We start from the raw sequence: 22,689 nt of genomic DNA, 5'->3' as shown, positions 1-22,689 counted from the left end.
TTCTAACTTAATATGCAGTTGATTTATTTTATCTTCAAGTTGGTAAAATTTCTGTGTTTATAATTCATTCATTGTATTCACTTTCTCTGTTTTACAATACAGGTCCTCTGTGTGTCTGTAGTCCATACTATATTGCATATCATTGACCATTAAGGTCTTGTTTGGTTGCATATGGGAATTTACTGTTACTTGTCTCTTTTGGGAAGCATTTAACACCTAAAATTATTACAACGATAATTTTTTTTTTTTTTTTTTCATCCTATCTTGATCCCTTGTACTCAAATGAATCATTGCAATAAAGAAAGAGCATAGGAAATTTGATAAATTACCTGAACTTCAAATCAATTGGTGGGAATACATATGTTAAACATTAGAAATATCAAATTTAGAATATAAGTACACATGATAGTAAGAGCCGTTTACTCACAAGTACTCTGTATTTTATAAGGACATCAAACTACTCACGACTCATTGACTTATATAATAGAGATTAAAAGAGTACTCATATTTTTACTATAGCTGCGTAGATAGCACTAGTTGTATAAGTAACCGTACAAAAACAATATGGAACCAAAGAGTATGGAAACCAGCTCATTTGTCCTTCTCCATTCTTCCACTTCATTGCTTTATTTTAAAGTTTTGACTTTGTTTAGTTATTTCCACTCAACTATTGCTTAGCATAATGTAACAAATTAACAACATTCATACATATCACATTATATATATATAATATTTTAATTCTTGAATCTATTTCAATGTTGTTTTTGTTTGGCACTAATAAACATATAAAAAGCTTAAACTTGGTCAAATGTTGTGCTAATCAAATGGTAATGATGATGCAATCTCACTTTAGTTTAATAATTATGAAATAATGTGATGGAGTAAATTACATTTATTTTAGGTCAATGTGCTTAGCTTGTCATTCCTTTGTGCATCGTGGAATTTTGGAGTTATGCAACCATATCACAATATGTTTCGTGATGTTTCTAAATAAATAAATTATAGATTCATGGTTTTTGCTACTTCAAGCATCATATATGTTGCAATACATATTGTCTAGACAATTCTAGGATGGGAGATTATGATTAAACACATCTTATGTTAAATCATGCATTGAAAATTATTAAAAAAAAAAAAAAAAAAAAAAGTTAAAATTTAAAACGACCCATCTTCGCTCTCTCGCTCAAACTCTATCCTTTGGTAGAGAACTTGCAAATCTCAGAGCATATCATACGAAAACTGTATTTGAAAGTATTACTTCTTCCGCTTTAGAAGAAATTAAATCACAATATCTAGTCAAGCGATAGCTTACTATATGCGATAGTTTTGACTTTTAAACTATTCATATAATTATAGTAAAGTATTAGTTGTCGGATTAGCAAATGTCAAATATTAAAATATGAGATTTATAAATAAATAACTAATTATAAATATGAATTGTAATAATTGTATTTCACATAGTGCATATGTTAAATTGTTGCGATTTTTCTTTAGACGGATACAAATGGAGTTTTCTGGAACTCTACGTCTGCACGAGTAGTCTTGAATTTGAAAACTTTAGCTGCTGGAATGCTGGATACCAATATACTTTCAAAAAAAAAAAAAAAAACCAGTAGAAGCGTGCTTGAATGCTGATAATGTGAGGTGTAGACTTCGTTTCAAGTTGAGAATCATGACGAAGACCAAACTATACGATGTATATCACTCCTCCTTCAACTCATAATCAATTCTCACTAAGCTAATTTTTATCTAAAAAAATCTTGATAATTCTATAACTATATGGTCTATATATATCTAATATCTATATGAAACTTCAGTTGATGTATACATGTACCACGACAAGTATAGTTTTATCAATAAGTTCAGAAACTTGTCATTTCATCAAACAAATGTGGGATAAGGGGTCAAGTCTCACTAATCTCATTTATATATGAGAGAATTATCTACCCCTTCTAATATGAGTCATCTCCTGACCAAAAAATACATAAAAACCGTAACAAGTGTACAATCTTTGTATGGGACTAGCTAGTATAGAGAGGCTTATTATTCCACCGTAATAAAAGTTTTCAGGTTTGAGCTTTAAAAAAATTGTAATATTGATTATCATGAGAGTTACTTTTCCCATACAACTATACAAGGCTGATTTTAATATGAAGTACGAATTTGAATAAGTTTAACTCTAAACTCGAAAATGCTTTTGACATGTCATCGAGTATTTTATACATATAGAAATCAACAATGCACATCAAGAAATGTCTTTGTTCAATTCATGGCTTGAAGTTTAGCAATTACCCAATTTCCTAGTCACATTTATATATTTGGCGGGCGGTGGAGCATTATGAACCATTAACATCTTAAAATCTTAACCGTGTTAACGTGTCTATTACCATGCAGTTACATAATTTAACTAGGATTATCATGTTTTTGAACATCTCCCATTTTATCTTAAGTGGAACCCTAGATTATGGTCCACTACAATCTTCCACTTTCATCATCTTCCATATCCATTATAGTATGTCTTTGTCCTTTTTTTTTTTTTTTTTTTTTTTGTTGCAACTAGCCATTTTCCCACCCTCTATATATACATCTAGCTCCTTCTTAAACATCTCATTCACATACAACAAAATAATAATCTTCATAATATTGTAATAACTAATAAGCCTACCAAATAATAATAATAAAAATAATGTTACAATTATCTTCTAGTAACTCTTCCTTAAGCTTTGCTAGGATGATGTTTCGATACGTTATCGGGGCAATGCTATTGATGGGGATGGTAGCTAAAGGGTTTAGGTTTGGAGTTGATGCTGTGTCCATGAATTATTATATCATGAGCTGTCCAATGATTGATGGAATTGTTAGAGATGCAGTTTCTAGGGCTCTTCAAGATGATCCTACCTTGGCTGGCCCTCTTTTAAGAATGCATTTCCACGACTGTTGGATACAGGTAATTTTGCATTGTGCATATTATATGGAATTGAATGATCTCTGTAAAGTTTCGAATCATTTGTAAATGATTTGTTTTTTGTACGTAGGGATGTGATGCATCAATCCTTATTGACTCGACAAAGGATAATACGGCAGAGAAGGATTCTCCTGGAAATCTAAGCTTGCGAGGATATGAACTCATAGACAACATTAAGGATGAACTCGAGGACCAATGTCCTGGAGTAGTTTCTTGTGCTGATATTATAGCCATGGCTGCTAGAGATGCAGTTTTCTTGGTAATATTGATTTTCATTCTAATATTGGATCATTCATCTAAATACAAAGTAATTTATTTTATCTACGCTTAATAAAGATTGTACTCATTTATATCTAACTTTATTTAAACTAGTAAAATGACAACCGATAAGGGTAGTGTTGCGCTCCATTGCATTGAGTATGTGCCAAAATTGATGAAGTGCAATTACTATCATCATGCATCATTAAGATATACTCCGTATAAAGCATGATTACTTTCTAATTTTAAAGTTTTAATTAATGTAGAGTGGTGGTCCAATATATGACATACCTAAAGGAAGGAAAGATGGAAGAAGATCAAAAATAGAATACACAATCAATCTCCCTTTTCCCACTTTCAATAGCTCCGAACTCATTAGAGTTTTTGGACAACGCGGCTTTACTATTCAAGATATGGTCGCTTTGTCAGGTACCACTATTCTTCAAACTTGACATTCTTGACACATTATTTCATTAAAAATTAAATTCTAGATATTGTGTACTTTCTTTGGTTATACACACATACGCCAATTAGTTTAGTTCGTACGTGTATGAAGCAAATAAAACTTTGACAGGCATTCAAAATTAGATATCTTAATCATCATGTTGACATGACAATTGTTAACCTTTAACAATTGTTTTTTTCATTATCATTATCATACAACATGATTATATGAGTTAGAAATCTTTGAATGAAAATCTTAATTTGACAAAGTTTTTAAGCACGCTTATTAAATATTAGCTAACAGATTTAAACTTCTCCTATGTCATGTCTATTTTATAAGTACAAAAATAATACGAACCCCACTCAATGTATGTTAATATATTATGCAACATATTCCTATTTATCACCTAATCTTGTTTTATTCCTTGAATACTTGATGTAGGAGCCCACACATTGGGAGTGGCAAGGTGCGCTTCATTCAAGAATAGACTAAGCAAATTCGACAATACACATGAAGTGGACCCATCATTAGATGCTAATTTTGCTAGTACAATTTCTAAGACATGTAGTGCTGGTGATAAAGCAGAACAACCCTTTGATGCCTCAAGGAATGATTTTGACAACCTTTATTTCCATGCATTACAAAACAAGGCTGGTTTGCTTACTTCTGATCAAACCTTATTTGATAGCCCTAGAACTCGAGGCTTTGTCAATGGTTATGCCATGAATGAAGCCATGTTCTTCATGGATTTTCAACGCGCCATGGTTAAGATGAGCTTGCTCGATGTCAAAGAAGGAGCCAAAGGAGAAGTTCGTAGAGATTGTCGTAAAATTAATTGATTAGTTACGCATTTCTTTCATCAGGGACACCCCGTGTAGAAACGACGCTACAATATGAAAAATACTATCGGTAGAGTTTGAGGGAATTCTTGCAATGTAAACAAGATATGTTGTGAATATGCTTTTAATTTTCTTACTTATGTAATTAGTGCTATGTGTTTTGTTTTAGAATTTTATGTAATGTCATGCCATATATAATTCAATATACTCCCTTCGTTAATTTTTAAGTGCAACTTTGGGGTAAATAACGGTTCACGAGGCAAAAATTAAGGGGTAAATATTAGAGGAAGTATAATGGTGATTAATATATTATAGGAGTATGTAATTAAGGTGGAAAGAGAATGTTTAAAGAAATCAACCACCCACTGCCACCACCAAGACCAGCCAACACCACCGTTAGCTTCACCACCACCACTACCACCCCACGAAACCACCACCGCAACCAACCCCTCGAAACCAGTCCGAACTTGCAGTCCACGAAACCAGTCCGCAACCAACCCCACGAAACCAGTCCGCAACCGACCCCCACGAAACCACCACCGCAACCACCTTCAATAAAACCCAAAACCCACGCCCTAGACCCACCTCTAACCCAGACCACCCAAAAATCCGGCACCTCCACCCACCCACTCACCCCACCGTAACCAACTCACAACACTAATCCTTACCTAAAAAAATCGAACAAAATCCAAAAAAAACCCAGAAATTCGAAGATAAATCACCCAAAAAAAATCGAAAAAAAAAAAACAAAATTGTAGATCTACAATAATCAACAATAAAACGGAAAATTAACAATAGAAATACAATACAAAAACATACAAGAAGCTTACAACTCGGAAAATTAACAATAAAAATGGTAGATTTACAATAATCAACAATAAAAACACGAAACAAAAACGAAAAACGAAACAAATCAAACTGTAAATCCCATTTTGCAGTGGCGAACGATGTCTTCGTTGTCGAGCTTTGAAGCTGTACACCCCATTTTTATGGGTTAGTTTTACAGAGAAATTTGAGAGGAAAGAGAGTGGGTTAATGGCGGTGTGAGGGGCGGTGGTGTGAGGGAAGACTAGCTTACTGTAATAGGAGAGAGAATGGTGGTGTGAGGGGCGGTGGTCGTGACTCGTGAGGGAGGAGGGATGAAGAGGCTGAAGGTGAAAGAGATGAACAGGGTGAAGGAGATGAAGAAAGGTTGAAGAAAGAGATGAATGGGTGGTGGGTAGACTAGGAGATGATTAAATGGGGTAGGTAGAATTAGATTAATAATTTTAGATTAGATTAAAAAGTTATTGTGATTAAAATAAGATAAGGGTAAAATTAAGAAAATCTGAATTTTTAAGTAAGGGTAAATTTGTAATTTTCAAGGTTTTTGTTTACTAAAAATAGAAAGAAAATAGAAAGTTACACATAATAGTTAGTGGACTAAAATAGCAAAAGTTGCACTTAAAAATTAACGGAGGGAGTATTAGATATGTATATGTATGATGAAGGTTTCAAGTGTTGATCCTTTTTGCCATTTTAGAATAACAAGTCATATCTTTTATGTCATGCACATCATCTTATATGACTTTAACCTTACCATTACCATCATTTTATAATAACTTATTAAAGTATCTTTTTATGATGCATAGTCAAATGTCTGATCATGCATTATTTAATATTATAGTCAAATTTAACAATGATTAACCATCACACTAATTAACTAGTATCATGTAAAAGAATGATTTAGATAACAGTACTTACAAGGTTGATACATCTTTAATCAAGAGTTGACCAAGTATATTCAACTATACCCGACTCAAAAATACCTTGACAACATATGTATTGCTTTCGATCCCATGACACAATCTCAGTGTTCACCAAAGATCAAACCATCTAAAGAAAGAGATATCTAGAAAATTGGCCAGCTACACTGTCATTCCATAACTATCTCTAATCCGATAAGTCGGATACAACAGAAAGCAACAAACATGATACATGAGCAAGAATCAATAACCCGTCCTTTTATAACCCATCTATTATATCATAGTCCTTACTCCTTAGTAGACATGTTCAACGGGTCAGGCTGGGCTGAGCCAGGCTTTACATGAAATGGGCCAGGCCAAGCCTAATCCAAAATGGGCCGAGCTTGTCCATGGGTCATTAAACCCAGCCCGACCCAGCCCATTCAAAATGTATAAACAAACTTAAAGGCAACATTTTGGAACACTGATGTTTTAACCCATTCTGATGTCATTGAAAGACACACTAATTAATAAGGATCAGCATATTCCCCTGATGTTTAGTATTTATACTATCTAACTATCTACCTGTTGTCAGAACAGATTCAATTACAGTTTCTTCATTTATTACAGGTTATATCAGTAGCAAAGACAATAACCAAAGCCTCATAAGTCGCATCGAGCCCTCGTCTAAACCACAACTTCAAACTCCAAATTAAATTATTAAACACAAAAATACAATTAATCATTTGAAAATAAAAACATTCCCTAAAAAAAAAACAAATAATTAAATAAATAAGAGGCAATTGGACACGCCATTAATACACTGAACATGCAATGAAGAAGAACAAGTAATTAATCAACTACAAAAATGAAGTTGACATTGAAAACAATAAATAGAAAAATAGAAAACAAAATTAAACCTGAAGCGAACGAATCGAGGAGCGTCGTAATTAGATGATCATCAACAAATAGGGATTTGCAACGAAAATTCCGCAGATTTAGCGGCAAATTTCGAGGAGAGAGAAAGTGAAAAGGAAGACGGCGATATAAAAACTGAATGTTTAATGAGTTGCTTTTTTGTATTAGGAAGTTTTAGAAACAGAAAAATTAGGATAAAAAAAGTTCATAAGAGTTATTCAATTTTAGCCCTTTTTAACTTAAATTCAACTCTTTAAAAGCTCATTATTTAATAACCCTTTAAAAAAAGGTTCATAAGATAAAAAAAGGTTAATAACCCTTTTTTTTTTTTTTTTTTTTCCTGTTAGGGAGTTTTAGAAATAGAAAAATTAGGATAAAAAAAAGTTCATAAGAATTATCCAATTTCAGCCCTTTCTAAATTAAATTCAACTCTTTAATAGCTCATTATTTAATAACCCTTTAAAAGCCCGCACTATTTAAATATCAAATGGATAAAATCCTTTTATAAAAAGGCTGGATCAAAGCTTTAAATGAGCCCCTAACCCATTGAACAGGTCTACTCCTCGGTTCCTTACCCAAACATACTCAACATCCAAATATAAAGCTAATTATACTTGATAGTAACCCGATTGTCACCTCAACGAGGGTATCATACCCTCCTTTCTTCATTCTGTCTCCTTCCCTTTCTCACTCTTCAGTCTTCACTCATCCGCCCACCATAATTTCCATTTCCAAATCACCATCTTCGACTCTCTCTGGATCTTCAAGAGAGTGAAAATGGAGAAGAGCTACCAACCTGTTGAAGAAATGAAGATGCTTGTTGGTATGGAAGTTGACGACGAAGAATCTGCTGCTGTTAATTCTACTGATGATGTTAGCTCTTTCATGGATGAGTTCAATCGTTATTGCACTTTGTCCACCCAACAGGTCTTTAATTTTTCCATTTTGTTTTTCTTGATCTTAAAACCCTTGTTTTTATGCATTTTCGTAGAATTTGATCAATTTTCGTTTGATCTGCATGTAATTTTTTGTTTTTACTTTGAATTAGGGTTAATTTTGGTTGATTTGTGTGTTTTATTTGATTGCTTGCAATTGAATTTCCGGGTTTAATTTGTAGTGGTATTAGAGAATGTGCCAATTTCTCTCCGTTTTAAAATTCATACTCGTTAATCAGTAATTTGGGCATAGAATGTAATGTTCATTTGGGAATAGCAGCTAATAATGTGCTATATCAACTGTGTATGGATCGTAGCGGCGTGCTGATTTTTGATATGCCCTGGAGTATAGAGCCTGTAAGCATTTGATAATGTCACTTTTGGGATTGCAATTTGGAGGCGCTAGCATAATTTCCCTCCCAGTAAATTTGTGATTGCATTACAAACTTGTGATTGTATTCTTGGCATATGTGAAAAATAGGCATGTTATAAGTCATTTTCCCTAACTTTGCTTGTTTTTTATGTGACTATGAACCTAAAACTTAGTTTCTTCCATCTTATTTGTAATTTCAAACCTTAAACACTTATAACTAGCTAATATTGGTATGTTATGGGCAAGAATGACTTCATTTGATAAGAAATAAGGAAAATAGGCCTAATTTGTTTGATTTTTCCATGAATATAAACCTAAAACTTAGTTTATTGCTCTTTACTTGTAATTTCAAAGTTTGAACATTTATAATTAGCTAATATTGGTATGTTATGGGCTAAAATGAGTTCATTTGATAAAAAAAAATGAGGAAAATAAGCAAAGTAGAAGTCATTTTGGCCTAATTTTCTTGATTTTTCATGAATATGAACATAAAACTTAGTTTCTTGCCCTTTGCTTGTAGATTCAAACCTTAAACACTTATAACTAGCTAATTTTGGTATTGTACAGGCAATGAGGAGTTCATTTGATAAGAAATGTGAAAAATAGGCAAAGTAGAAGTCATTTTCCCCAAACTTATTTCTTTTTCCATGTATATAAACCTTTAACTTAATTTGTTGGTAGTTGTTATTAAGAACATATTTGATCATCTCATTTATCTGTTGCAGGAGACCTACCAAAATAAATTTGAAGAAGCAAGTAGGCAAGGGATTCAGAAGAGTCCGAATGAGTTGTATTGGGAGACGGTGGGTGGTCACAGTAAGAAGGGTCGTGTTAAGGGACTTGGCCAAAGTGAAGAGTTGTACTACGATAACCAAAAGGGTCGAGTTTTGTTGAATATTTAGAGTGTTGATGGTTGCGCGCTCGCGACCATGAAGAGCGCCCGCGTAAGGTAGGCGCGGCCGCGCAGAGAGCGCGCCTAAACCGCGCACCTCTCTGGAAATCAGCAAATTGGAAGGGTGTGGTTGGCGCACCCGCGCGGCTGGTGGCGCGCCTGCGCGTCCTTGTGGAGCGCCCGCGCTACTGGTCGCGCATAAACCGTGCCCCTCACTACCTTCTTGTGGAAACTCGCATATTTTGGGAGGCGCGCCCGCGCTTCCAGGTGGCGCCCCCGCGCCTCTTGTGTCGCGCCCGCGCCTCCCTGTTTTGCGGTTTTTCCTGACGGTTGAGTCTTTTATTAAAAGACATATTTTTCGTGAAAGTAGATATATAGAAGATTATTTTTCATCTCTCCAAAAAGAATTCTCCACATTCTCTCTCAAATTTCTTGCAAACTTTTGTGAGAAAAACTCTTTCAATTAATCCAATCTTGGTGATTTGATCATCTTTATTTCGATTCAGTGCTAAGAACAAAATTTGCTGTCAATTGTATCTCAAAGAGGATTTTCGGTTTAACCCAAGCACCGTGTGGGGGAAATAAACCTCTTTAGGAAAGTGTGTACACGCCTTTGACAGTGTATCAAGGTACTAGTGTTACGAGACATCGGTTTTCTCATGTTCATGCTTGGAATTAACGGCTTGGAGGAAAGGCAAGTTTGATCATCTTCACACTAGTGTAGTCTTTGTATGTTTTCAGTAATTTCATTGACAATTCAAATACTTGATTGTAATACTTTGTTTAGTATTTAATATTTACAATTTGGAATTGTAATCATATATTTTAAGATTTGTTCCCACACATTGTTTAAGTGTTTTCTTGATTGAAACCGTTGTAAATCCTAACAAGTTTCCGGTTCTTCCCAACAGTACACGCCTTTTCAGATGCAGAATTAGTTTAAACAGATGGTGCAGGATCAGTTTGAACAGAGGGTGCAGGATATGCGGACTGAATTGGAGGCTGAGATGCAAACCCGATTGGCGGCCCATTTGGTCAAAATAGAGAGGAGAAATAAGGAGTCGATGGATGAGATGTTGAGTCGCATGTCCAAATTAAACATCCCCAATGCTATGCGAACTGAAATGCAAACTAAATGGAGGCCGAGATGCAAACTCAATTGGCGGCCTATATGGCCGAAATGGAGAGGGGAAACAAGGAGTAGTTGGATGAGATATTGAGTCGCAAGTTCGGAGTCAGCAACCCCAATGCTTGTTCTACCATTCATTGAGACCCCATAGACGACCCGGGTAGTGGCTTAAGATAGGATTCCCCAAATGTTGTGTAGCTTAGCTAGTTCTATCCTTTATTAGGTTGTGTAATTTTTTATACTAGTATTTTACACTAGTAACTCAATTTCCGCAGTAATTTCAAATGCGTATTTTGCTTAGTCCACGCATTTCTAAATTTTAGAATGTGTATTTATGGAGGCTAAAAATAGGTTATGTTATGGGCAGGTATACAGGTTGAATAGGAAACAAAAGGGGAAAAAAATTTGTCGGCAAAACCACAGTTTTTGGCGGATTTTTTCCACGGATTTTATAATTCGCCGTAGATCTGCGAAGGAAAATTCCCTCGCAAATCTCCGACGGGATGAAAATTCCGTCGAAAACTGCCGCAGTTCCGATGGGATTTATCCACCGGAAATTCCGTCAAAGAAAGGCTTTTCGATGGAATTTCTATCTGAAAATGTTAACTTTCCGAAAAGGTCATTTCTGACAACAAATTTCCGATGGAATATGTAGGAAAGCTTTTTTCCGACGGAATATCAGTTTTTCCCGACAGATTAATTCCGTAAAAAATAACCCTTTTTCTTGTAGTAAATTCTTGTAATGTAAATTAGATTTGTTGTGAATATGCTTTGACTTTTCTTATGTAATTAGTGCTATGTATTTTCCAAGTGCACACAATCATTTGACCACGGGGGGGACCCCCGGATGGTCTAGCAGCAGGTTTTAGAACTTTATGTAATGTCATTCATATGTAATTTAATATAGGAAAAATGGAAAGGAATATTCCCACCTTTGTCATTTTTGCTCAAAATAATTTCACCTTTGAGTAATCTTGAATCAATCCCAACTTTGATCTCATTTGCTCAAAATAGTCCTTTGACCGGTTTGTCAAATTGGTAACTAATTGAAAAGGGTAACTTTTCACGTGTCTCATTTTAATTGGTCCTTTTTTTTTTTGTAATTATTTCAAAAAACAAAATTAAAAAAAAAAACTCCCCTTCCCAATCCCTCACCAATCTTCACTGCCGAAGCATTCCCCTCTCCCCACCTCGCCTTCCCCGTCGACAACAACTCCCTTTCCCTTTCCCTTTCCCGCAATAGAAACGGTGGAGGTAGGTTTCGAAGTGCCTGCAAGGGTGGGATTTCGAACTAGGGTGGGGGTATTTGGTCCGATGCGTCGGTTTACGGGGTCTGGTGGGGGTGGGTTTTGGTTTAGCGGAGTGAAAAACAAGTGAGAAGGGATGGGATTTTAGGGTGGGGACGAGGGTGGAGGTGGTTATTGCATGCCTGTGTGAGTGAGGGTTTCGGTATGGTTTTGAATAATGGTGGGGGTGGGTCTCCGCCGGTTTAGGGGTTGGTGGGGTTTCAGGTTGGTGGTTTTGGGGTAGGGGTTTCAATATGGTGCCATGGAGGTTCAGTGGGGTGGGGTCAAGAGGGGTTAGGATTTTAGGATTGTAATGTGGTGGTGATCAGGTGGTGGTCATAGAGGGTAGGTGGCGATCATGGCGGGTTATTCAAAGAAGAAGATGGTGAGGCGGAAGAGAGAGAATAAAGAATAAAATTATTATATATAAAAAAAATTAACTTGTTCAACAAGTTTTAGGTAAAAATGTTTGTTTTGAGATGATGGTGTTAAAAAGTGAGATTGTTTCTAGATTTTGAAAAGGTGAGGTTATTTTGAGCAGAGTGACAAAGGTAATGTTATTGTTTTCTATTTTTCCTTCAATATATTAGGTATGTATATGACTATATGTAAGATGAAGATTTGAAGTGTTGATCTCTTTTGTCATTTTAGAATAACAAGTCATATCTTTCATGTCATGCTCATCATCTTATACGATTTTAAGCATTACCATCATTTTATTATTGTAAAACCAAATAATAATAACTTATTAAAGTATCTTTTTATAATGCATAGTCTGAAAAATGCATTCAATATTATGTCAAATTTAACAATGATTAACCATCTCACTAATTAGTACTCCCTCTATCCTTTATTTTTTTCTCCATAAACTGATGTTACTTTATTAATTTTTGGTTTGAAAAATATGATGAGAGAGAAAATTGGTGGGGTTAATGGGGAGGTTGTGAGGGTAAAGGCGTGGTCTCATATGTCCAAAAATAGAATGGGGCAAAATTTAAGGGACAGACTAAAAAGAAAAGTGGGCCAAAATTTAAGGAACGGACTAAAAAGAAAAGTGGTGCAAAAAAATAAGAGACGAAGGGAGTATTATATAAAAAAAAATATTAATAATTTAGATAACAGTACTTACAAGATTGATACATCTTCAAACAAGAGTTGACCTAGCTTATTCAACTATACCCAACTCAAAAATACCTTTTACAACATATGTATTGCTTTCGTTCCCATGACATGACCTCAATGTTCACCAAAGATCAAACCTTCCAAAGAAAAAGATTTCAAGAAAATTGGCCAAACTCACTATCTGACTATCACTCTATAACTATCTCTAATCCGATAAGTCTGATACAACAGAATGCTACACATGATACATGAGCAAGAACCAATAACCCGTCCTTTTATAACCCGTCCTTTATATCATAGTCTTAGTTCCTTACCCAAACACTATCAACATCCTAATATAAAGCAAATTATACTCGATCCAAATAACCCGTTTGTGACCTCAACGAGGGGCGTGAGGCCTGACCCAAGACTTGACGTAAGGCCTCAATAATTGTTTCGTACACCCGGGTGTACCATGCGCATGGTACACCCGGAAGAACATCACTCTATGAATAAAATAACATTACCTATAAATAGAAAAACATTACATATAAATTAAAGAACATTGCCTATAAATAAAAGAACATTACTTATAAAAAAAAAAAATCGTAGTTATAATAATATTATACATTACAAACTAACATAAAGTACATAAAAAAGAACGTTACATATAAAATAAAGAACACTACATACAATAAAAGAACATAGCTTAAAAATAAAATAACATTACATATAAATATAAAAGAACATAACGTTACATATAAATAATAGAAAAATGCTACTATCCAAACCCATGGAAGAAGATGATGAACAACAATATTAGTGCCAAAAATTCAAAAAATCAAGTAATTTCATGATAATAAAGCTTTATATGAACCATAAACATTATCACAAAACACAAAATATAGGTAAAAATAACAAACAAAGAGAGAGTTCACTATTGAAGCGCAACCTAGGGTTTCATATTCATGAAGTACAACAAAGATGAACAAAGAAAGAGAAAGCATACCTCAAATGAGTAGAAAACCATTGTAAAGTGAATTAATAGTGAAAATCAAGCAAGTTGAATACTCAATTGCAAGGTTTTTAGCCAAAATAAAAAATACCCAAAATTCTCAAATAATGAAAAATCCGAAAATTTGGTTGTGAAATTCGGATTTTGGAGTGTAAAATTTAGTATAAATGTGTTTGTGAGTGATAAAAAATGCACATAAAAACTATAAAAATCAAGAAATAAAATGAAAGAAGAAGTTAGAGGGAGAGGAGAGAAAGTATCAAAGAGAGAGAAAATAAAATGAACATTACATATAAAATAAAGAATATTACATATAAATAAGGTTTTATAAAAAAAAAACATTACATGTAAATAAAAGAACATTAAATTTGTCCTTATATTTTTTTATTTATATATAATGTATTTCCGATTATATCATACACGTGATACATCCCCTCTACCATATTATTTTCATAAGGCCTAACTTACAAGCAAATTGTCACTCTCCCCGTAAACTAACATTTTACTCTTTCTCCTCTTTTCTTCATTCTCTCTCCTTCCCTTTCTCACTCTTCAGTCTTCACTCATCCACCCACCATAATTTCCGTTTCCAATTTCCAGATTTCTTGACCACCATTTTCTACTTTCTCTGGATCTCCAAGAGAGAGAAAGAGAGTGAAAATGGAGAGATTAAGCGAAGCATTTGATAAGGTGAAGAGCTATCAACCTGTTGAAAAAATGAAGATGCTTGTTGGTATGGAGGTTTACGATGAAGAATCTGCTGCTGTTAATTCTGCTGTTGATGATAGCTCTTTCATGGATGAGTTCAATCGTAATTGCACTTTGTCCACCAAACAGGTCTCTAATTTTCCGATTTTGTTTTTCTTGATCTTAAAACCCTTGTTTTTTGTGTATTATCATGGAATTTGATTAAATTTAGTTTGATCTGCACTTTATCTTTGTTTTTCTTTGAATTAGGGTTAATTTTGGGTGATTTGTGTGCTTTATTGAGTTTTTATTTGATTGTTTACTCCGATTGCAAATGAATTTTTGGGTTTAATTTGGAGAGGTATTAGAGCATGCGCCAATTTCTCTCTCTATTAGAATTGATACTCGCTAATCAGTAGTTTGGGCATAGAATGTAATGTTCATTTGGGAATAGCAGCTAATAATGTGCTATATCTGGTCTGAGTAGAGATGATGGAGTTCTGTCATTCAACTGTGTATGGATCGTGCGGCGAGCTGTGTGCCCTGGAGTATAGAGCCTATGAGCATATGAGTATATGACAATGTGACTTGGGAGTACAATTTGGAGCCGCCAGCATAATATCCCTCCGTAAAGTTATGAATGCATTGTAAACTTGTGATTGTATTAATGCGTTATAGATACCAGCTCATTGCAATTGTTTCTGAGCTTTGCTAGTTTCTCAGGCCTTAATATGTAGAGTTTTTGGTTGGGACTTGGGAGTTGGTGGCACGTGGTTTTCAGGCTATTGTTATGTTACCATACAAATTACAATTGGATAGGTTGATGTGCATCTCTTCAGAACATAATATATATCTAGAGGTGTGGAGCTATAAAAGGAATTAGACCTTATAGAAACAGCTAGTGAACATGCAAAAATGTTATATTGCCATGCTTTTTGATATGTTCCCAAGAATTTCAACTGCTTTTGTGGATCCTGTATTCCTATTTGCATACTACAATTCAGTTTGCAAAACTCGAGGCCATCTCAAATAATAGTTTTAATGGGGGATGAACTGGAGTTTTGTACTTGTATTATGTTATAGGCTCTTCCACCTTTGAGCTACTTTTGAGGTTCATCTATTTGCAAAGACTTATGTCAACTTGTTTAGGAGCTAGGCACCACCTCTTTGAGTTATCATGCTTGTTGGTGGTTAACAAGGTCGACACTATTTTATTGCCTGACAAGGGGAGAAAATAAAAATGAATAATATAGTGTGATGATTTTCCATTAATCAATCAATCAATAATATGAATATACTATTTTTATTACTTTTCTATCTTGGGACAAAAAGGCTTCCATTCATCCATTCCGTTATGAATGAACAATTGTATGCACACAAATTAAAGTCAACATTGATTGATTGGTGTTAAGTAACAAACACAACACCAATATAGTATAGTATAATGGTCTAACCAACATCATAATGGAATGTTATGGTAAGTAATGAATTTAGGAATAATCAACAACACCAATGAAGATGAAGAACTTCATAGACCTTAATAGACCTTGAAATGCCAAGTTGGTTATATTAATATCCATCTCTTGCAGCTCTTCACTACCATAGCCGTATAGATGAACCAAACTCATCCTCGGGAATTTTTAAGACATATCAGTAGGCTTGTTATGTGCCAAACCAACTTATATGACCATGATACCCCACGTCTTCACTTCAATTTAAATTTTTTTTTTCGCAAAGTTGCCCAAACAAGTGAATTATTGCCTTTAAATTTGGACAATTTTCAACTTTTTAGAAAAGGAAATAGGTCGGGGTGGTACCCATGGACCCCAAGACACTCTAGGAGCCCATTTGGGTGGTTGGAACCATGCATTTTGCCTTTAAACTGCCAATTTTTCCGTTTATGACTAACACCTCCCTTCATTAATTCAAGGTCACCACAAGACTTTATATGGCTAACTAGTGGACATATATGGTTCCAAACAACATTCATACAATCTCGAGACTTTTCTACACTGTATCACAAAACTTCCAAAATTGGTCTGATTTCGTGGATTATAATCTTCCGTATTGGACAATTTTGAACTTTTTTGGACCCGGAAGTAAAATTGGTCAAAGTTCCTCTCATGAACCCCACGACACCTTGAGAGGCCATTATGATGGTTGGAACCATCTGTTTTGCCTTTAAATTGTTAATTTAGCAATTTACATACACACCTCTATTAATTAACTCAAGGCCACCGCAAGCCTTTATATGACTGACTAGTGGTCATACAAGGGTCCGAACAATATTATATGATCCTAGGATGTATCCCCTGCTATCTTGAGATTTTTCTACATTGGGTCCTGAAACCTTCAAAATTGGTCCAAAAGCGTGGATTATAGCCTTCGGTTTTGGATATTTTCTGACGTTTCCGGACCCGGAAAGGAAAAAAGTTTGGGGTGTTTCCCATGGACCCACAACATTTCGGGAGACGATTTGAGTGGTTAAAACCTTCCACTTTGCTTTTGAATAGTCAATATGGCTCTTTTTGTATATACCTCCTCTCATTGGCTAAAGGTCACCATGGGCCTTTGTGTGATCAACTAATGGCTTGTAGAGTAATGGTGGGATATTAACTTTCAAAATCTGATAGCAACTTATGATCTTTGAGTCCCTCATTAATCTTATTGAAAGGGTAAGGGTGTGCTTGACTTGAAGTTTATATAGATGTGTAGTTGTGTAGGCTTTCCTACCTCTTGAGCTAGCTTTTGTGATTGCAATGTCCTTAGAGACATATATTGCTCCCTTTATAGAATTCACGGGTTTGTTGGTGGAAAAAGAAAACTTGTTTGATACAGAGTACTTTTGTAAATTTAGGTGTATTTAAAAATTCATAAGTCCCAGATATGTGGATTGAAGTGCCTGTTGAGTGAATTGCCATGATCAGTGTCTGAATAGGCCTGTATAGAATGTATGATTTAGGAATATTAGGATTATGTTAAAACTTAAATATGGGCAACTGGTACCTAGGATCTGCTTGCTCAATTTCATTTTCAGCCATTTGGACATAAGTTGGCATTTCTTGATGCCTAATGGACTATTAATTTACAATCGTCATCACCAATTTTTATCACACCGAAGCAACAGAAGAGGTATATTGTTGTGAGTTTACTTTTGAAGCATTTCATTAGTCAAGGAAATTCCATTACACTTGCCAGCATATATGCCAAAATAGTTGTTTACACATCTCTTGGTTGGTGGTGGAGGGATCTTTACATTACTGTTATAGTGGGCTAACTAATGATCTATCACCAGAGTTTGAAGAAAAGAACAGGGGTTCAAATCATCAAACATCAAACACTGTTGGACATGCTACTAAGGAAACTGTCCGCAACTCCGCATACTAATTATAAATTGAAGGGAAGGGGAGGTTATGCACTATTGCTGTTTGGATATGTTAGAACCTAGATATCTGTAGAATCCTCATTTGAATCCCTCTAACGGTGCGAGGGTTGGAGCAAGTCATGTCATTCTTCTCCTGCCACCTCTATCCTCTTCCTTATTCCTAACTTTCCATCATTTGTTACCATCTATTTTATTTAACAATTTTTTTTTCCTATTTTGATGTCAATGCTACCTTGTGCCTTTTTTTTTTTTTTTTTTTTTTTTTGTGGTTTAGCTAATTAACTATTGCTTTGTCTTCGTTTTCTTTCTGCAGAGAATTCAAGGCTTTGCTATATGCTTTGTTGCTGGGTTGACTTGTACATTTTTGGTAAGTGTGGGATTGGCACAAATCTTTGTTTGATATTTGGTTACTTGTTATAGGTTTCAAAATTCCAATATTCCATTAGATCAGGAGCACAGTTCAATTTGTTTAATATAAGTATGTATTCTCTTTTTTCATATTATTCTGGAGTCCGGATGCTGAATGCCTCTACCTTCACTTACAGCTTCTTAAGAAATAAGCAACACAATTTTGAATTAAAGTAAAAACAGTCAATTAGTTGAGGACTCTTGAATTTTGTTGCCTATTTTGCAATGTTGCCATGAACTTTATAAAAGGATGTAGATTCGTTTATGGTTGAGCATTATTTTAGTTACTCCTGCCTTGAATATAAGTTGAGAACCATATTCTTTGCCTTGTTCCTTCACATCTCCAGTACACTCTGCAGTAACATAAGAAAGAAAAGGATTGTGGAAAGAAAAGGATGGGGCATTATCTAGACTCCCCAATTGTGCTCTTCATTTCTGGCAGTCTTGATAGGCATGTAGGTTATCTGTCTTTCACTCGTTGGAGCGTTAAGTCAACACAGATGATCCTTCTTAGCTGCTGATCACTTGCGTAATAATTATCTAATAATTATGTAAAAAAAAACTGAAAACAGTAAAATTAGGATTCACTCTGCACTATGTTGCATACATGCAAATTGGATATGGATGCCCTTAAGGATATCAGTGGACATGGCTACTGCAAAGATCGTAAGAACTTGATCCCATTTTAGCAATGAAAATAAATAAACCATAGAACTACTATGCTGTGTTTTTGTTTTGTTTTTTTTTTAATTTTTTTTTATTTATATTTTTATTTTAAATGTTATTACACTATGGAGACAAGTTTTTCTTGACATTAATAATTCTGAACACTACGTCTTTACTATGCAGTCCATGCTTGTGTTCTTCAATCCGATCAAGTTTGGTATCGCTTTTACCCTTGGAAATTTGCTTGCTATTGGGAGGTATGTATTTATTTCTTTTTTAGGTTGTTGTTATACCTGTGTATTTATTTTTATTTCTTAAGTTTCCATCTCTCCTGAAATATTTTTTTTTTAAGAAAAAAAGGTTTCTAGTCATGTGTTTTCTCCTTTTGAGTTTGAGATGATAGATCCATCAGCTGGCTTAATCTGATGACCTAATAGTTGGACATTTCGGGGTTAGAAATACTTATTTTTCTGACCAGAGTTTATGTTTGATTTCTTATGTTGGATATTGTGTGGCAGCACAGCTTTCCTTATTGGCCCAAAAAGGCAAGTGGCAATGATGCTTGATCCTGTGCGCATATATGCAACTGCCTTATATCTTGCAAGCATGATTATTGCACTGTTTTGCGCTCTCTATGTAAGCATCATATGTATTTCATCATATATTGTACTTTGATTCTTCTCTTTATTTTCCATCTCCGTGGTTTCTGATATAATTATGCTGTGCTTGATCACTTTGGGCAGGTTCATAACAAGCTATTGACACTCTTGGCAATCACTTTGGAGTTTGGTGCTCTAACTTGGTATGTCTAAAAACTCTAACCTAGGATAAAATTGTGTTATGGGCCTTTTGAATATTGAAGACCAGTGTGTTTATTCATGCTAACATAGTTTAGGTAATCCAAGGGTATTCAGAGATATGTGTCAAAAAATCAACTTCCTTCTCTTCTCCTTTCAATGCTCACTTTCTTTCTTTAGCCATTCCCTTTTCTATCCTCTTCAGTTGAAGTAGACAGGATGTACACAAACCAATCCCTACCCACAAGAGTTGTCGCCCTTTTTTTTCCCCCCAACTGTTGCTTACAGTGTCTTGTAAATCTACTCTATATTTGCAGGTACAGTTTGAGTTACATCCCATTTGCCAGGTCCATGGTCAGCCGAGTCTTGGTCTCTTGCTTTGACACTGAATTTTAGCTTGGAATATGGTTGCAAACCTGATAGAATGGAAATCCTTTTGTAGAAAAGAGAGATATAGAGAACTGTTGTGCTGCTATCGATCATATAAGGTGCCCTGACAGGCTGACACCCCTCGGAAAATCAGTTGAGCTACCACAATCTATGTCAATGTATATAAAAGGCTTGTAGAATCTTGTCTTGTAGAAAAATTAGTGAGTATAACCTTCACTTAAACTTAAGTTCTTCATTGTATTCATGCTTTGTGTTGTGTATTTCCGCTGTTATCAATTCAATACCCTTTTTTTTTTGACGAGCAATTCAATACCATTTTGGTTAAAGGTTTTTAACTTCAATAGTTCAATGGATAAATTTTTTTTTTTTTTTTTTTTTTTTTTTTTTTTTTTTTTTTTTTCCGATTCAGAAGAGGTTAACTGGTAACCGAAAAAGGGGAAAATACAAACAAATAAGCAAAAGCAGAAATCAAAAATAAAAAGAGACTAAATTATGGAGGGATTAGGCGTGGTAAAGCCACACCCCTAGGGTCCTCCTCTAAGATACGACCTAATTCCGATGGAACCACAGTGATAATAATCAATTGAGAGTCCAAAGTGACTCCACGGTTGGCCAACCAATCCGCCGCTCTATTTCCCTCTCGATACACATGTGCTACCTTGATTTGCCATGCCGTCTCATTAAGTAACTTCTGACAGTATTGAATAGCTTGGCTATTTTCCCCTCGTATTGCTTCGTGTTGCCTTAGAGCTTGCACACAGGTCAGACTATCCAGTTGAACTTCCAGCTTTGAGATTAGAAGGTTCTTAGCTAGTTCCAGACCTCTCATGAGAGCATGCACTTCTGCTTTGAATGCTGAACATACTCCAAAGTTTGCTGCGAATGCTGATATGAAATGGCCATCATGGTCTCGAATAATTCCACCACCCCCTGCAAGACCTGGGCTCCCCTTTGCTGCCCCATCGCAACTCAAGGCATACCATCCAGAATCACTTCTTCTATAGTCTAGCTACGTTGTCATTTATCACTTCTTGGTTCTTACTTTTTTGCCATTCGAGCACCCAGAAGTGCATAGTTTTCGTTCTCCAATCGCGCAAGCCATCAGCTGTGATTTCAAATGTTTTAATGTTGGGAAACTGTCAAACTGATTTACACCTTGGTCTTGGCGTTATAGTTAAACACAGACTAAATAAATACTCCCTCAAAAATTTTTACAAAAAAATGGAAAAAAAAAAAAATCTCTCTTACACTCCCTAAAAAAAAGAAGGAAAAAAAAAAAATTCTCTCTAATTAATACGCAGTATTTATTAATTTTTTTTTTTGTTTTGAAGGCATTTATTAATTATTTTGTATATAGCTCTCGGCAACGAATATACGAAAGTTTCCTTTTGATTAGAAAAATATTTCTTAGTAACATTTAGGGAAAATAAAGATTTACTAGTGGTAGATCAGCTAATAATATACAGTTAACAAGAATAATATTTCTTAATAAAATTTAGGGAAAATAAAGATTTACTAGTGGTAGATCAGCTAATAATATACAGTTAACAAGAATAATATTTCTTAATAAAATTTAGGGAAAATAAAGATTTACTAGTGGTAGATCAGCTAATAATATACAGTTAACAAGAATAATATTTCTTAATAAAATTTAGGGAAAATAAAGATTTACTAGTGGTAGATCAGCTAATAATATACAGTTAACAAGAATAATATTTCTTAATAAAATTTAGGGAAAATAAAGATTTACTAGTGGTAGATCAGCTAATAATATACAGTTAACAAGAATAATATTTCTTAATAAAATTTAGGGAAATTAAATATTAACTAGTGGTAGATCAGCTAATAATATACATTATTAACAAGACTGCTATTAATGTAATAGAATGGCAAACTATAGATTATTGTAATAACGGAGTATTTTTTATGGAGTAGGTTTCAAAATATACTCTAGTAATGGGAATCATAGGTTTACCATATCTATGTGATACTACGCAATAACGATTTAAATAATTTGTTAACAAAATTTTCCAATTCATCATTCGCAAAATATTTATGGTCAAAATTTGCTTAAAATCAGAAAAAGTAATGTGATGGACTGATGGTAATTAATTATTTACAAAAGCTAGTAAAAGTTCACCATATAAATGGAAAATTAAAATATATGATTACTCTATAACTAAAAATCTTCTCATAATAATAAATAATAATGGCACATGCAATATAAGAGAAAACATTGTGATAATATCTTCACCAAAATTAAATTGATTTGATTTGATTTGACCAACCTCTGCTAACCTTTATATAGTAAATACTAAATACTTTCTTATTACTATGTAAATAGATGTTCTCAGTTCACATATAAATAATACTCTGTACTTTATAGTAAACTCCTAAGTAATTCAAAATTATAAATTAGTCGTAAGGCTTTAACTATCAACTTAAGGTTTCGGATCTCTTGATAAATTTATCATGG

The 22,689-nt window shown here is 34.4% G+C and overlaps 3 protein-coding genes across 3 annotated transcripts; all 3 read left to right on the top strand.

Moving 5' to 3' along the window:
• The first annotated feature begins 2,599 nt into the window (after positions 1 to 2,599).
• On the top strand, positions 2,600 to 4,727 carry LOC110736703 (peroxidase 47-like). The gene is made up of 4 exons (XM_021917002.1): positions 2,600 to 2,947; positions 3,036 to 3,224; positions 3,490 to 3,652; positions 4,110 to 4,727. The coding sequence occupies exons 1-4, from the start codon at positions 2,687 to 2,689 to the stop codon at positions 4,505 to 4,507; spliced, it is 1,011 nt and encodes a 336-aa protein (XP_021772694.1). The 5' UTR covers positions 2,600 to 2,686; the 3' UTR covers positions 4,508 to 4,727.
• Positions 4,728 to 7,540: 2,813 nt separating this feature from the next.
• LOC110736702 lies at positions 7,541 to 10,778 on the top strand. Its single transcript, XM_021917001.1, has 2 exons — positions 7,541 to 8,076; positions 9,183 to 10,778. Exons 1-2 carry the CDS (start codon positions 7,927 to 7,929, stop codon positions 9,357 to 9,359), a joined length of 327 nt encoding a protein of 108 aa, XP_021772693.1. The 5' UTR covers positions 7,541 to 7,926; the 3' UTR covers positions 9,360 to 10,778.
• A 3,451-nt stretch (positions 10,779 to 14,229) lies between these two features.
• LOC110736701 (vesicle transport protein SFT2B-like) lies at positions 14,230 to 20,518 on the top strand. Its single transcript, XM_021917000.1, has 6 exons — positions 14,230 to 14,717; positions 18,266 to 18,319; positions 19,210 to 19,283; positions 19,545 to 19,662; positions 19,770 to 19,828; positions 20,141 to 20,518. The coding sequence occupies exons 1-6, from the start codon at positions 14,541 to 14,543 to the stop codon at positions 20,217 to 20,219; spliced, it is 561 nt and encodes a 186-aa protein (XP_021772692.1). The 5' UTR covers positions 14,230 to 14,540; the 3' UTR covers positions 20,220 to 20,518.
• Positions 20,519 to 22,689: the final 2,171 nt, after the last annotated feature.

The sequence above is a fragment of the Chenopodium quinoa genome, unplaced genomic scaffold (genome assembly GCF_001683475.1).
Source record: "Chenopodium quinoa cultivar QQ74 unplaced genomic scaffold, ASM168347v1, whole genome shotgun sequence".
NCBI classification, from domain to species: Eukaryota; Viridiplantae; Streptophyta; class Magnoliopsida; order Caryophyllales; family Amaranthaceae; genus Chenopodium; species Chenopodium quinoa.
This window is presented reverse-complemented; position numbering and strand designations above follow the sequence as displayed.